Source organism: Silene latifolia, chromosome 7 (genome assembly GCF_048544455.1).
Source record: "Silene latifolia isolate original U9 population chromosome 7, ASM4854445v1, whole genome shotgun sequence".
In the NCBI taxonomy this organism is placed as follows: Eukaryota; Viridiplantae; Streptophyta; class Magnoliopsida; order Caryophyllales; family Caryophyllaceae; genus Silene; species Silene latifolia.
The window spans coordinates 57,905,284-57,917,841 of NC_133532.1; the positions used below are offsets into that span (position 1 = coordinate 57,905,284).

Sequence of the window (12,558 nt, forward strand, 5' to 3'; positions counted from 1 at the left end):
ACAATAATTAGTATTATTATTGTGAGAGTTTTGTGAGAGAAGAAAGCCACTATTAATAGTGAGAGATATCCACCTTATTAAGGTGACGACTTGTAATCCTACTACAAATATTATAGTGGAAGAATTGGACTACTCGTCCCGCGGTTGTTTACCTATTTGGGTTTTTCCGCATAACCAAAAATTCTATTGTGTCTTTGTCTCAATTTAATTTACTCACTTTTTTTATTTTTCCCGTAATTACACAAAGAGGGAAATACGAGTTTTTCCCAACACAAGTGCATATGAATATCCATATATTTTTTTGTAAGAAAGTAGAATTGTATATGAATACCAATTTCCATAATTTACCTTATTAAAATAAAATAAAATAAAATTTTCCATATTCTCCACACACTCTCCGAGTGAAACATTTATTTAAACACCGAAATAAATAAAATGCAACAATAACAAACTTTAATCGAAACGTGTAATAGTTAATCGATGTTCCTTAAATTTTATTCTATATTTCAGCATTGTCAATTATTGTTAACTTTAACTAGTATTTTATTTTTTATGTAAACTAACAAAATAACCAATTCACATTATTTTAAAGGATTGTGTGTGCCCAAATTGGGTCTCACCCGGTGACGCCCTTTCATTTTCCTATTTTAAAACCTTAGGCCATTAGCAATAGATGAACCCATTTTGAGGTTTGTCAAATGTCAAATCATCAAAAATACAACCCTTTCCGCAACAAAACTGTTGTCAACAATAAACAAGCTTATTAAAAGTTCACAAATTCTTGTTTGTGACGGCACCTATCCGTCACAAACAAGAGACGGCCGTCACAAACAAGAGACGGATACCATTTTACCTCACAAAGTACCCACTTTTTCTCTCTCTGCAACACTATTCATGTGATCCCCTTTCTCCACTAACCCATTTTGTTACCATTTTATCTCACAAAATATCCGTCACAAATGGTAACCCGTCACAAGGGAGACCAATTGTTAAAAGTTTATGCAAGGGACCCACTTTCTCTCTTATTTCTCTCCACAAACCATTTGCATATATTAGAAGTATTAGCATGGACAAAGCGGTTCATCTTTTTACAACAATAAAAAGGTTGTGCATAAACCACCAAAAAATATACAAAATTTTGTTTACAAACCTCTATTGTGGATGAAATCCATTAACCAACAAAGGCGTACGTTTTAACGGCTCCTGGCGCAGTCATGTGACATATTTGGGGACTTGGAAGCATAATTGGTCCCGGTACTTAAGCTGTTCTGGTATCCTGTCATTATGAAGCTAATATACATCTTACGTGGGATTATCCTAATTATATTTTATTTTATTTTATATATTGGTTTTTTATTATGCGAGTCAAGAGTTTTTTCTTATCAGCAATTGACGCAAGCAATCTTCTTGAGGATGTTAAGCCAAAGTTGACAGATCAACTCCTTTACATTTGTTGGGCTTTTTTTTAACCCAAATTCTCGTTTTAGACCGCCATTTCCGTCTACAGTTTTCAGATCGGTCATATTTGACTATTTTATAATTAGATGCACATTTTTATAATTAGGTGGGACAAAAACTTTGTCATGCTTCAGATTTCTGTTTTTTAATCTTATCTATTTATTTGACCCATTTTTCATTTAAAATAATTACAATTGTCTTAAATGAGAATTTACAATAACGAATAAGGTGTGCTTATAGGAGAAAGGAAGAGGCGTTACTTCCCTCATGGCATGGCCTCATGGAGTCATGGGTGATCCGTGAAAAGTGGTCAATGGATTCCTACAGCTTTCTCCTTATCCACATTGTATTAAAATCCCAACTCCCATGATATGGAAGTAGATTTTAAGAAAAAACAAAACAACGTTGAAGATAATACGGGATTGTTTTGAGTATTGAAACCGTCCTTTCAAAATGAGCAAGGGATCGAGGGTAGCTAAAGAATGAATAAGATATTGAGAAATTGTCCATTTAAAATCGCTTTTTATTTTAGCTTTTGCAAGAATTGTATGCAATAATGCAAATCATAGTCTATAAAGTTTTGTGTTTAATGTTGCATAGATGTAGTGATATAAAGACCGATGAAAGTCAATTTTATTACAAAAATACATATCCGACATAAATTGTTGAATGATGCACAAAAACTTATCCGATCGAATTATCATAATTACTCATTTATTGTATGATTAATAAAAAAAATATTTGTATTTCACAATAGAACCCAATCCTACAAAACTTATGACTTTGTATAGCAAAGGTTTGTCCATAAAAATGCTCTCCTTTTTTGTGACGAATACTTTACCCAACCTTTACTCATCCAAAGTACTAGACGTTACATGTGGTACCTTTTTTGACAATATATACCATCCCTTTTGAAAAGTAACGCATACGTGAGTGACCCACTATATTCGTACTATATATTATTTCATTCCCAATCATAACAAAGAAAATTTGACGCTCATCATTATAGTACCGTTTAACCCATCCTTCCATCTTTACACAAATGTTACAATAAGACGATCTCATAGTTTATTAAAACCCGAATTGTTAAAATCATTCCCTAATGAAATCTTGATCATTAATAAAAAATACAGCAGACCCATAATTTCTTTCACAAAATCTCATTTGTGATGCAGATCGTGATCCGTCGGCTTTGGAGTGATTTGATACCATTTTCCTCACAAATGACCCAAATAGAGGAGAGAGGAAGAACGCGCGTGGGGTCTTGTCCCTCTATCCGCTGTCAGTTTTGTGCTCCTCTATCCGTTTGCGTTATCCGTCATCACTGCTTTTCAACCTTCTGCAAAGACTAATTGAATTTCTTTTGGGAAAAGGAGATGATCGCTATTGACAAAATTGAGGCTCATCATTATACCGTTTAACCCATCCTTCCAACTTTATTAGCCATTTTCATGACAATTTATATTGATTCGACAGCTTAACAATAGATCACTGAAAATCAACTTGTTGCATTAAACAATGGGTCTACCAAAATTTGCGCATTTTACAACCTTTTTCTCCTTTGGGAAAATAGATTTATGACCCATAAGAATCCAATAGCATTGGCCTATCTATCTACATACACAAAATAGTGTAAAATAAACAAATATCGTCTATGTGACCTAAAATATCATTGGTGGAAAATAATCAACGACCAGAGTTTGAAACCCGTCAACAAAAAAATGAAACTAAATTTTGTATAACTAACTATATATCTATATCTATATGGTATTGCACTATTGCAACTTTGCAAGGCTTTTATTAGTGTAATGATATGCTAGACAAGTTCCTCAGGACCATGTTTACCAAGGAACAAATTACGTTCGGATGAAGAAGTGGAGATTGTAAGCAAAGCCGCATTGCAATCAGAAACACTATCTTGCAAACTCAATAGAAGTTGAGATGTACTAAAACTCATTGATGGCTTTGTTCTTGCTACTATTGGGACCTCAGTTTCACCCACCAACATTTGTACCACAACTCTCATTGTGGGTCTAACCGTCGGATCCGGATGCGAGCAAGCTAAGCCCACCAACAACACTCGTCTCATTTCCTCCTCATCATACTCCCCATTCAACCTCCCATCCGCCGCCACCAACAACCTCCCTTCTTTATGCAAACTCCAAACCCAATCCACCAAATTCCCATTCCCACCTACTGCCCTCTCTCTTTCAATCGGCCTTCGCCCACTCGCTACCTCAAGCACCACCGCCCCATAACTAAACACGTCGGTTTTCTCTGTGGCTCGACCCGTTAACAAGTATTCCGGGGCTAAGTACCCCATTGTGCCGGCTGCCACGGTGGCGTCCGGGGACTTATCATGCTCAATTTGTCTAGCTAAACCAAAATCACCTAAACGGGCATTAAAGCCTTCATCTAACATAATGTTACTACTCTTAACATCCCTATGAACAACCAAATTTTCGCATTCTTGGTGTAAATAAGCTAATGCCGAGGCCACTCCATGTAATATTTTCCTCCTATGTGTCCAAGGCAACACCATTCTTGACTCAAACAATGCCTTATCTAAACTCCCATTTGGCATAAGATCATATATCAACAAAATTTCGCCTTTTTCGTGACACCACCCTTGTAATCTAACTAAATTCCTATGCCTAAGCGTGGCAATTATCGACAATTCCGATAAGAACTCCTCCTTTCCCTGCCCACCACCGTGGCTACACCGTTTTACAGCTACAAAATCACCGGAATCCGGCAATACCCCTCTGTATACCGTCCCGAACGCACCGTGTCCAATAATTCGATTCGAATCGAATGACTTGGTGGCGATTTTAATCTCCCTGTAGCTGAATTCCTTGGGCATTTTGATTATATCAGTTCCTAAGCTACCGGAACCTCGATTGGTTATGAAATTAAAGCGTGGTTTCTTAGAATAACACCATAAAAAAATCCCACCAAATATTGCTAACAAAAACGCACTTGCTGTTACTACTCCTGCTACCGCTCCTGCGTTACGCCTGCATAGCTGATTATGGCATGAGCTGGGTTCAGTTTTCTTGACCGTTGATTGCGAATTCGATGGCGCAATCAACGGCGGAGACGACGGTGGTGGCGGTGGAGGCAATGGAAATATAGACGAAGACGGCTGTGACGGTGATGAAGGCGGGGATGACGAAGGAGAATCGTCACCGTCGTCGTCATCGAAAGACGAACTGAAACTCCACCAATCAATACTATGAGTCTCAGTACTTCCTTGGGTTGACCCGGAAAACCCAACATACATAACATCACTAACGTACTCATCTAAATCAATGCTAAACGAAAGAAACGGCTCTTTCGGCTTAACATTAGAGTATGAAACGGATACGTTAAGAACCCGGGTCAACCCGGAATACTCAACCCAAGCATTGATCAAATCCCCGGATTTCAAGTCAACCTTAATCTCACCCAAATCACCTACTTGGGTCGAAACCATTGAGCTTAGATCCAACCCAACATGGTTGCTATTAATATCCTTATACTCCACGTCCATTAGCGTGTCGAACTCAACCGCAACAAATGAACCAGAGTCTGACCCGGACCCGAGACCCAGGAAGCCCCCGGCTGACCCGGGAGAGTCGGCGGTAGGGGAGAGGAGGAATGCGAGGCCGCCGCCGATGGATGACGGGTTAAGGTTGGTGACAGTGAAGGAGAAGAAGGTAGTGAACCGGACCGGAGAGTTTGAACCGGATTGACGGAATTTAACTGGTTTGGAGTAAAATGCCCGGCCTGAACCGGAGTTAGGAACTTCGAGGTCGCGCGTGAGGTGGACGCTGCCATTGTTTAGGTGGGCGTCGCCGAGGAGTGTTAACGTTGGTAGAGTCAACGTGCCAAAGTCAAACTCCGTCGCATCGGTATCAATCGCATCACCGTGGCGAGATAAGATGAGGATAATGACAAGGATGAAGAAGGTTTGTGGTGGTGGTGGTGGTGGTGGTAATAATGTGGGTAACATTGGATGGATAGTTTAATTCAGAAAATCACCGTCGACAACAGTAATCAATTCATTCGGTTGGGGACGTGGTGGTTGATGGTGTTAGTGGTGTGAAAATGCGGAGATATAGATATATAGATTAAATATTATTGGATTAATAATATGTGAGTAGGAAAGAGAGGAAGAGGAGGTAAGTGTGAAGTGTGAGTTGTATGGAGTGTTTGTCTGTAGAAGTTGAAAAGTAGAGAGAGTGAGGGAAGAGAGTGGGTTTAAACCGGTTTATAACTGTTGAGGATCCAAGGTGAGTTTCAGGATGACATTTGGACCCAACTGCTGACACGTACGCATTTTCAACGGTTATTTCTTTTTTGGGCCGACGCTGCGAAAGCGCACTTTCTGACGTTTTGCATCTCCCACTTTTATAACCTGGCTTCACAGTAGGATCAGTTTTATTATACGACTGTTTTTTTTTTTTTTTGGTGGTGTTTTGGTTTAGGGCTGTTTGGATAGAACATTTTAAGGAAAAGGAAGAGGAAGGTTAAGAGATTTAAAATTCTTTATTTAAATACTCCCTCTGTTCGGTTAATTGTTATTTTTGATTTTGTGCAAAGATCGAGGAAAGAGGAAGAACAAATTCTTCTCAATGACAAATGGAACAAATTGAGTATGAATAATGAAATTACTCATCAAATCCATTCTTAAAATAGAAATTACAACAATTGACTGAGACACCCTAAAATAAAGAAGGACAATAAATAACCGGGACAAAAGAGTAGTAAATAAGAAGGGAGTGAAATGGAAGGAACTCCATTGGGAGGATCCATTTTACTTTTTTCCAAAGCAAACCAAAATCTTTACACAATGGGAAAGGTTTTATGGAAAAATGTACTCCCTCTAAATACCTATTTTTACCCCATTTCCTCTTAATAGCAAATTGGTAACAAATTTGCGTTTGCCCCATTTCTCAACTTTCCATATTTAGACATTATTTTACTATATGGTTCTTTTGCCCCTTCTCTATTTACAATATTTGCCACTTAATTATGGACCTAATACTGTTGTTTATATACTCTAACCCATATTAACTTACCTAAATCATTTCCCTAATTTATTAACTCACTATCATTGATGGGGCATATTCTGCACCCGCTGACCGAGTCAACATATTGAGCAAGGTCAAAGCCAAAAGACAGCAAGTCAACGTATTAGACTGACCTACTTAAGCGACGGCTGTCGGCTGTCACTGGTCTCGGCTAGGCAACTAGCCCGCCGGGAGACACATCCGCGTACTCATATCCAAGACCCCTCGGCATGGAGTCAACAAGGCCAGCCGGCCTACCATGGGTCCCTCGGCCGAGGGTAGAACAGTCTTTCCACCTGTTCTGCCACTTGGCCACTACGTGATAAAAGGTGAAAGTCTATAAATACTCTTCAATCCTCATTGAGAAAACGATCCAATAATCCACAATTCATCCATAAACTCACTATAAATCTGGTATAAACTCCCTTATCTCTCTACAATATATTTTGTCAAGTAACACACAACTTAATCTCTTTAAGTTTACTGACTTGAGCGTCGGAGTGAGTACGCTCGGTACCAAGCCGAGCCCTCAGTTTGTTCATTGTTTCAGGAGAGGCCGAAAGTAAGAGTCAAGCAAATACATCATTCTACAAGCTTACGTGGTAACAAATCCTGCTCCGGAATTACACCCGGAACAAATGGCGCCGTCTGTGGGAAACCATACTAAAAGCTGGTCACCTACCTTAAAAAAAAAAAAAACAAACCAAAAATCATTCAAAGAGCTAAGAAGATGTCAAAACAACAAGAAATAATAGTGAGCGACGAAACTGCATTCTACCAGGATGACACGTTTCCTAATTCTGAGATCGGGCAGTCCCCCACCGGCCGAGTCATTGAGCCGGTGAAGTACGGGATGCCAAGAGAGCGAAACACCGCCGCCCACCGCCAAGTCACCGCATGGGACATGTGGTCGATGCGAAACAAACCGGGCTATTCCTGGACCTGATGGGTAGTACGCCGATCACCCCCGCCGCAACGACGGTGATACAAGGAGCCATGCATACTAGGACGCCATGAGCGGAGCCGTGCTTTTACGCGGGCGGACCAAAGTCCTTCCCCCACTCGCGGGAGGACGGCGTTGCCCAGCGGCAACAACGAGGCCACCCCCGAAGAAATGAAGAAAGAAGTCCGACTCTCCAAAGTCGGACAACAAGAAGCCCTTCCCGCCACGGGGAGAGAAGCCGGACTAGGGTTGCGAGGAGCCGTCGCCACGTGTCATTCGACACGTGGTCGACACGACCCCTCGGTGCCTATGTCCTCGAAGTCTCCGTGCCGACCAAATCGAAGCCGCCGTCCCTATCATACAAAGGGGACAGTGACCTAACCGACCACGCCGAGGCTTTCGAGTCTTACATGTCGGTATGGGAGCACCCGATGATGTATGGTGCCGAGTCTTCCCAACAACCCCGCATGGGATGGCCCGAGTTGGTACAAGGGGCTGCCTAATGGTTCGGTATCTTTTACGCCGACCTAAGGGATAACTTCATAGCCCGAAGACGCCCGCAACAAGAGAAGGGCCGTGGAGACATCGGATCTCCTCACTATCCGACGGGGGAGGACGAGTCTCTACGGCTATGTGAAGAGGTTCGACGCAAAGCTCGGCAGATCCGTGAGCCGAACACCGAACGGCGGCCTTCGACCGATGAAAGGCCTCCCGAAAGGCGAGCTCAAAATGAGCGATCAAGTGCGAGGACCTCAACCTGGACTCCGCCAGGAAGATGGCCGACCGAGCCGTGAAGGTGGAGGACTACCACAAGACCTGGGTAGGCCACAGTGAAGCTGGGCACCCAGAAAGGAGGAGCCGCCGGGACAACGTAGACGAAGGACGCCGTGACATGAATAGGTCACGGCCTGAGAGATTCAATAGGAAATGACACTCGGCGGGCGCCGGGGAGTTCGGGACCATACACCCGAGAAGCGGTACGGTCTCACCCCCTGGTCAAATCTCCTGGCCGAGGTCTTTGCCCGAGCAAGAATGAAGGGCGAAGTGGGCAAGACCCCCAAGACGAGGGGGAAGGCGACACAAGCCAATTTTGCGATTACCACGGCCAGGCCATCGGCCATAAGACCGACAACGTCGGCATCGAAGAACGCCATCGAGGAGCGATCCAAAAGGGGCCCTCGGCAAGTGCGTAGGCGGAGCCCCGGAAACAAGCTCCGACGGGGCGAATAGGAAATCAGTATTCCAGAGGATGGGAGTGATCCAGGTTGTTATCGGAGGAAACGAGAACGGAGGGTCAGCTAATGGGCACAAACGACATCTAAATGAGCTTTACCAAGCCATCAACTTTGTGCCTACCACAGCGATCCCCGCTTCCACCGTCCCCGATATAACCATCGGAAAGAAAGACTACGAAGAAGTCGTAGCCCGCGACAACGACCGGTAGTCCACCTGGACATAGCCAACCACTTGGTTAAGAGGTGCCTAATTGATACAGGCGCCTACACGAACATCATGTTCAGGGAATGCTTCCTCAATCTCGGTCTGAAGATTGAGGACCTGAGCCCCTGCACCAACCCACTATACAGCTTCTCTGGGGCCGGCCTGGTACCCCTGGGGTCAATCAGGTTGCCGGTGATGTTCGGCCAGGCGGATGCGGCCAAGAATGTTTTATCTGAGTTCGTGGTCATTGATGGTTCGTCCGCCTACAATGTTCTGATAGGCCGGGTTACTTTGAGCGAGGCCGATGCTGTAATGTCCATCCGGGCCCTGACATTGATGTATGTCTCGGACCGGGGGGAGGCACAAAAGCTCGTCTCAAAGGACGAGAGAGACGAAATTGTCAATGTCCAAATATCTGCCAGAGGGTGTAACATGCAATCCCTCAAAGTGGCGAAGAAATCAGAGAAAGGGAAGAGCCCATCCTTACAACAGGAGGGTGATCCGATGAACACCGTCGGCATGGTCGAAGGAGCCGAGACCGAGCAAGTGGAAATTGACCCGGGCACCTTGCGTAATCGCTTCCGGTGTCGGCCGGGAGCCAAAATCGAGCCGATCTCCTAGACCTGCTGAGGAAGAACAAAGACGTCTTCGCGTACTCAGCCGCCGAGATGCCAGGCGTGAGCCGAGAGGTGATCGTTCATAAGCTGAACGTGCTCTCCACCGCTCGCCCTGTCAAGCAGAAGATGAGGAACTCCTCGACCGAGAAAGACGAGGTCATCAAGGCCGAGGTAGACAAACTATTAGAGGCGGGCTTTATCATGCCTTGTACTTATCCTGAGTGGCTAGCAAATGTTGTAATGGTGAATAAGTCATCAGGGGGGTGGAGGATGTGTGTTGATTTTACAAATCTTAATAAAGCATGCCCTAAAGATTGCTATCCCTTGCCTCGAATAGATAGTTTAATTGACGCAACGGCAGGCTACACTATACTGAGCCTGCTCGACGCCTTCTCAGGGTACCATCAGGTATTCATGGCCGAGGAAGACATGCCTAAGTGCGCATTCATCACCATACACGGCACATACATGTATAAAATGATGTCGTTCGGTTTGAAAAATGCTGGCGCAACTTACACTAGGCTGGTGGACAAAGTGTTTCAAGATAAAAAAGGGCGAAACATCGAGGCTTACGTCGAAGATGCTATTGTTAAAAGCAAGTCTGACAGCGAGCACTTGGCCGACTTGAGCGAAACATTTTGTTCACTAAGGAAATACAAGATGAAACTTAACCCAATGAAATGCAACTTCGGTGTCCGGGCAGGTAAGTTCCTCGGCGTGCTTGTCAGCGCCAGGGGAATTGATGCCAATCCAGAGAAAGTCCAAGCAATATTGGACCTACCGGAGCCGAGGAATCGAAAAGAGGTTATGATGTTGACCGGGAGGATGGCGGCTCTCGCCCGTTTCATCTCTCGGTCAGCCGACAAGAGCACCCCATTCTTCAAAGTGTTGAAGGGGAATAAAGACTTCACCGGGGGAGGAACAGAGCACGGCTTTAAGACAATCGAAAGCTCATCTTCTAACTCTCCCGACCCTGTCCAGCCGATCTTTGGGGAGACGCTATATCTATACATAGCATTACCTCGGCCACGGTCGGTCCGTAATCGTCGAGAGAAGAAGACAAGCAAAGAACACCTAATCTACTTTATCAGCCATACACTGCTGGCCGCCGAAAGAAATTACCCGCTGATCGAAAAAGCAGCCTTTGCTGTCGTCGTTGCCGCAAGGAAACTGAAACCTTACTTCGACGCACATCCCGTGACGGTCCTAACCGACCAGCCATTGGAGAAAGCATTGGAAAAATTCAAAAAATCCGCAGCTCATCAAATGGGCGTAGAGCTATCCGCCGGCATTCAATACAAGCCGAGGCCCTCGATAAAGGGCGAGGCACTTGTAGACTTCTGGCCGAGTGCACATATCAAGAAGAACCAAATTCCGGAGTGTGGGAAGTATACACCGACGGGTCCTCCACGCGAATAGCTCGGAGCCGGCATCCTTATCATCAGCCCAAACGGGGACGAGTTTGAGTATGCCTTGAAGTTTACCTTCTCGGCCTCAAACAATGAATCCGAATACGAGGCGGTGATAACTGGAGTCGAGCTAGCTAGAGCTGCCGGGGCGGAGCATGTTGTGGTGAAAACAGATTCACTCTTAGTCACTAATCAAATCAGAGGAGAGTATGAGGCTCGAGATGACGGGATGGTAAGATACCCGAAAGAGTAAAAGCCGACACCGCAAAATTGAAATCTTTCCAAATCCAATGCATCCCAGTGTCGAGAACAACCGAGCCGACGCTCTCTCGAAACTTGCCGATTCAACCATCAAGAATGTCACCGAACCGTCTTTGGTGGATATCGAGAATGCTAAAAGCATCACTGAGACCGTCGGCATGGTGAGCGACATAGAAGCCGAGACGACGTGGATGACTCCGATAATGAAATACAAACTAACAAAAGAGTTACCGGAGGACCGCAGTCTCTCCCAGAAGATAAGAAAGATCGCCGCAAGGTACTTGGTGTTCGAAGGAGAACTATACCGAAGGTCCGTGATAAGACCACTTTTGAAATGTGTCGGCCCGGTAAGACGCGGAGCTCATACTGACAGAGATTCACGAAGGCATCTGTGGACATCACATGGGGGCAAGAACGCTAGCCCACAAAGCTCTCTGAGCCGATTACTTCTGGCCTACCATGCTTGAGGATTCCAGAGCTAAGACCAAGAAGTGCAAGAATTGTCAGATGCATGCTCCGGTGATACACGCACCTTCCCGAGACCTGCAACCGGTACTTAGTCCCCTGCCATTTGCACAATGGGGGATGGATTTACTAGGACTCTTTCCGACGGCCTCCGGAGGAAGGAAGTACCTGATCGTCGCTGTTGACTACTTTACCAAATGGGTCGAAGCTGTCGCGGTACCTGCCAAGACCATGGCGGCCGTAAGAAAGGTAATCTGGGAGAACATCATAACTCGTTTTGGGTTACCCCAAGTCATGGTATTTGACCACGGCCGAGAGTTTTAGAGTGACATGGTGATGAACTGGCTAGAAGAGCTCGGTATCAAGTTCGCATACTCCTCCGTCTGCCACCCTCAGAGCAACGGGCAGGCGGAGGCAGCTAATAAAACAATATTGAACGGGTTGAAAAAGAAGGTTGAAGATCTAAAGGGAAAATGGGCTGATGAACTACCCGGGCGTCATCGTGGTCACTTCGAACCACGGAAAAAGAGGCAACGGGTGCAGTCCATTCCACCTAGTCTATGGGTCCGAGGCCGTCCCGCCAATTGAAGCGGCGGTGCGACATTCGAACGCAAACCTTTAACCTGATCGAAAATGAGGAAGGCACAAAGCCTCCTAGACACAGTCGAAGAAAGTCGAGACACGGCACGGCTCAACTTGGCAGTGTATCAAAACCGGATGAGAAGAGCATACAACCGTAGGGTCCACAAAAGGGACTTAAGAGTAGGAGATCTAGTCCTAAGAAAGTCGGCCGCCACAAACAAAGGAAACGTCCATGGAAAAATGACGGCCAACTGGGAAGGACCCTACAAGGTGGTTGAAGAAATGAGGCCGGGTACATACCGGCTGGCAGACATGGAGGGAGTGCCTCT

The 12,558-nt window shown here is 44.9% G+C and overlaps 1 protein-coding gene across 1 annotated transcript; it reads right to left on the bottom strand.

The window, feature by feature from the left end:
- Window positions 1-2,942: 2,942 nt before the first annotated feature.
- LOC141592191 (L-type lectin-domain containing receptor kinase VIII.1-like) lies at window positions 2,943-5,849 on the bottom strand. The gene has a single exon (XM_074412783.1). It carries the CDS (start codon window positions 5,450-5,452, stop codon window positions 3,275-3,277), a length of 2,178 nt encoding a protein of 725 aa, XP_074268884.1. The 5' UTR covers window positions 5,453-5,849; the 3' UTR covers window positions 2,943-3,274.
- Between the last annotated feature and the right edge of the window lie 6,709 nt (window positions 5,850-12,558).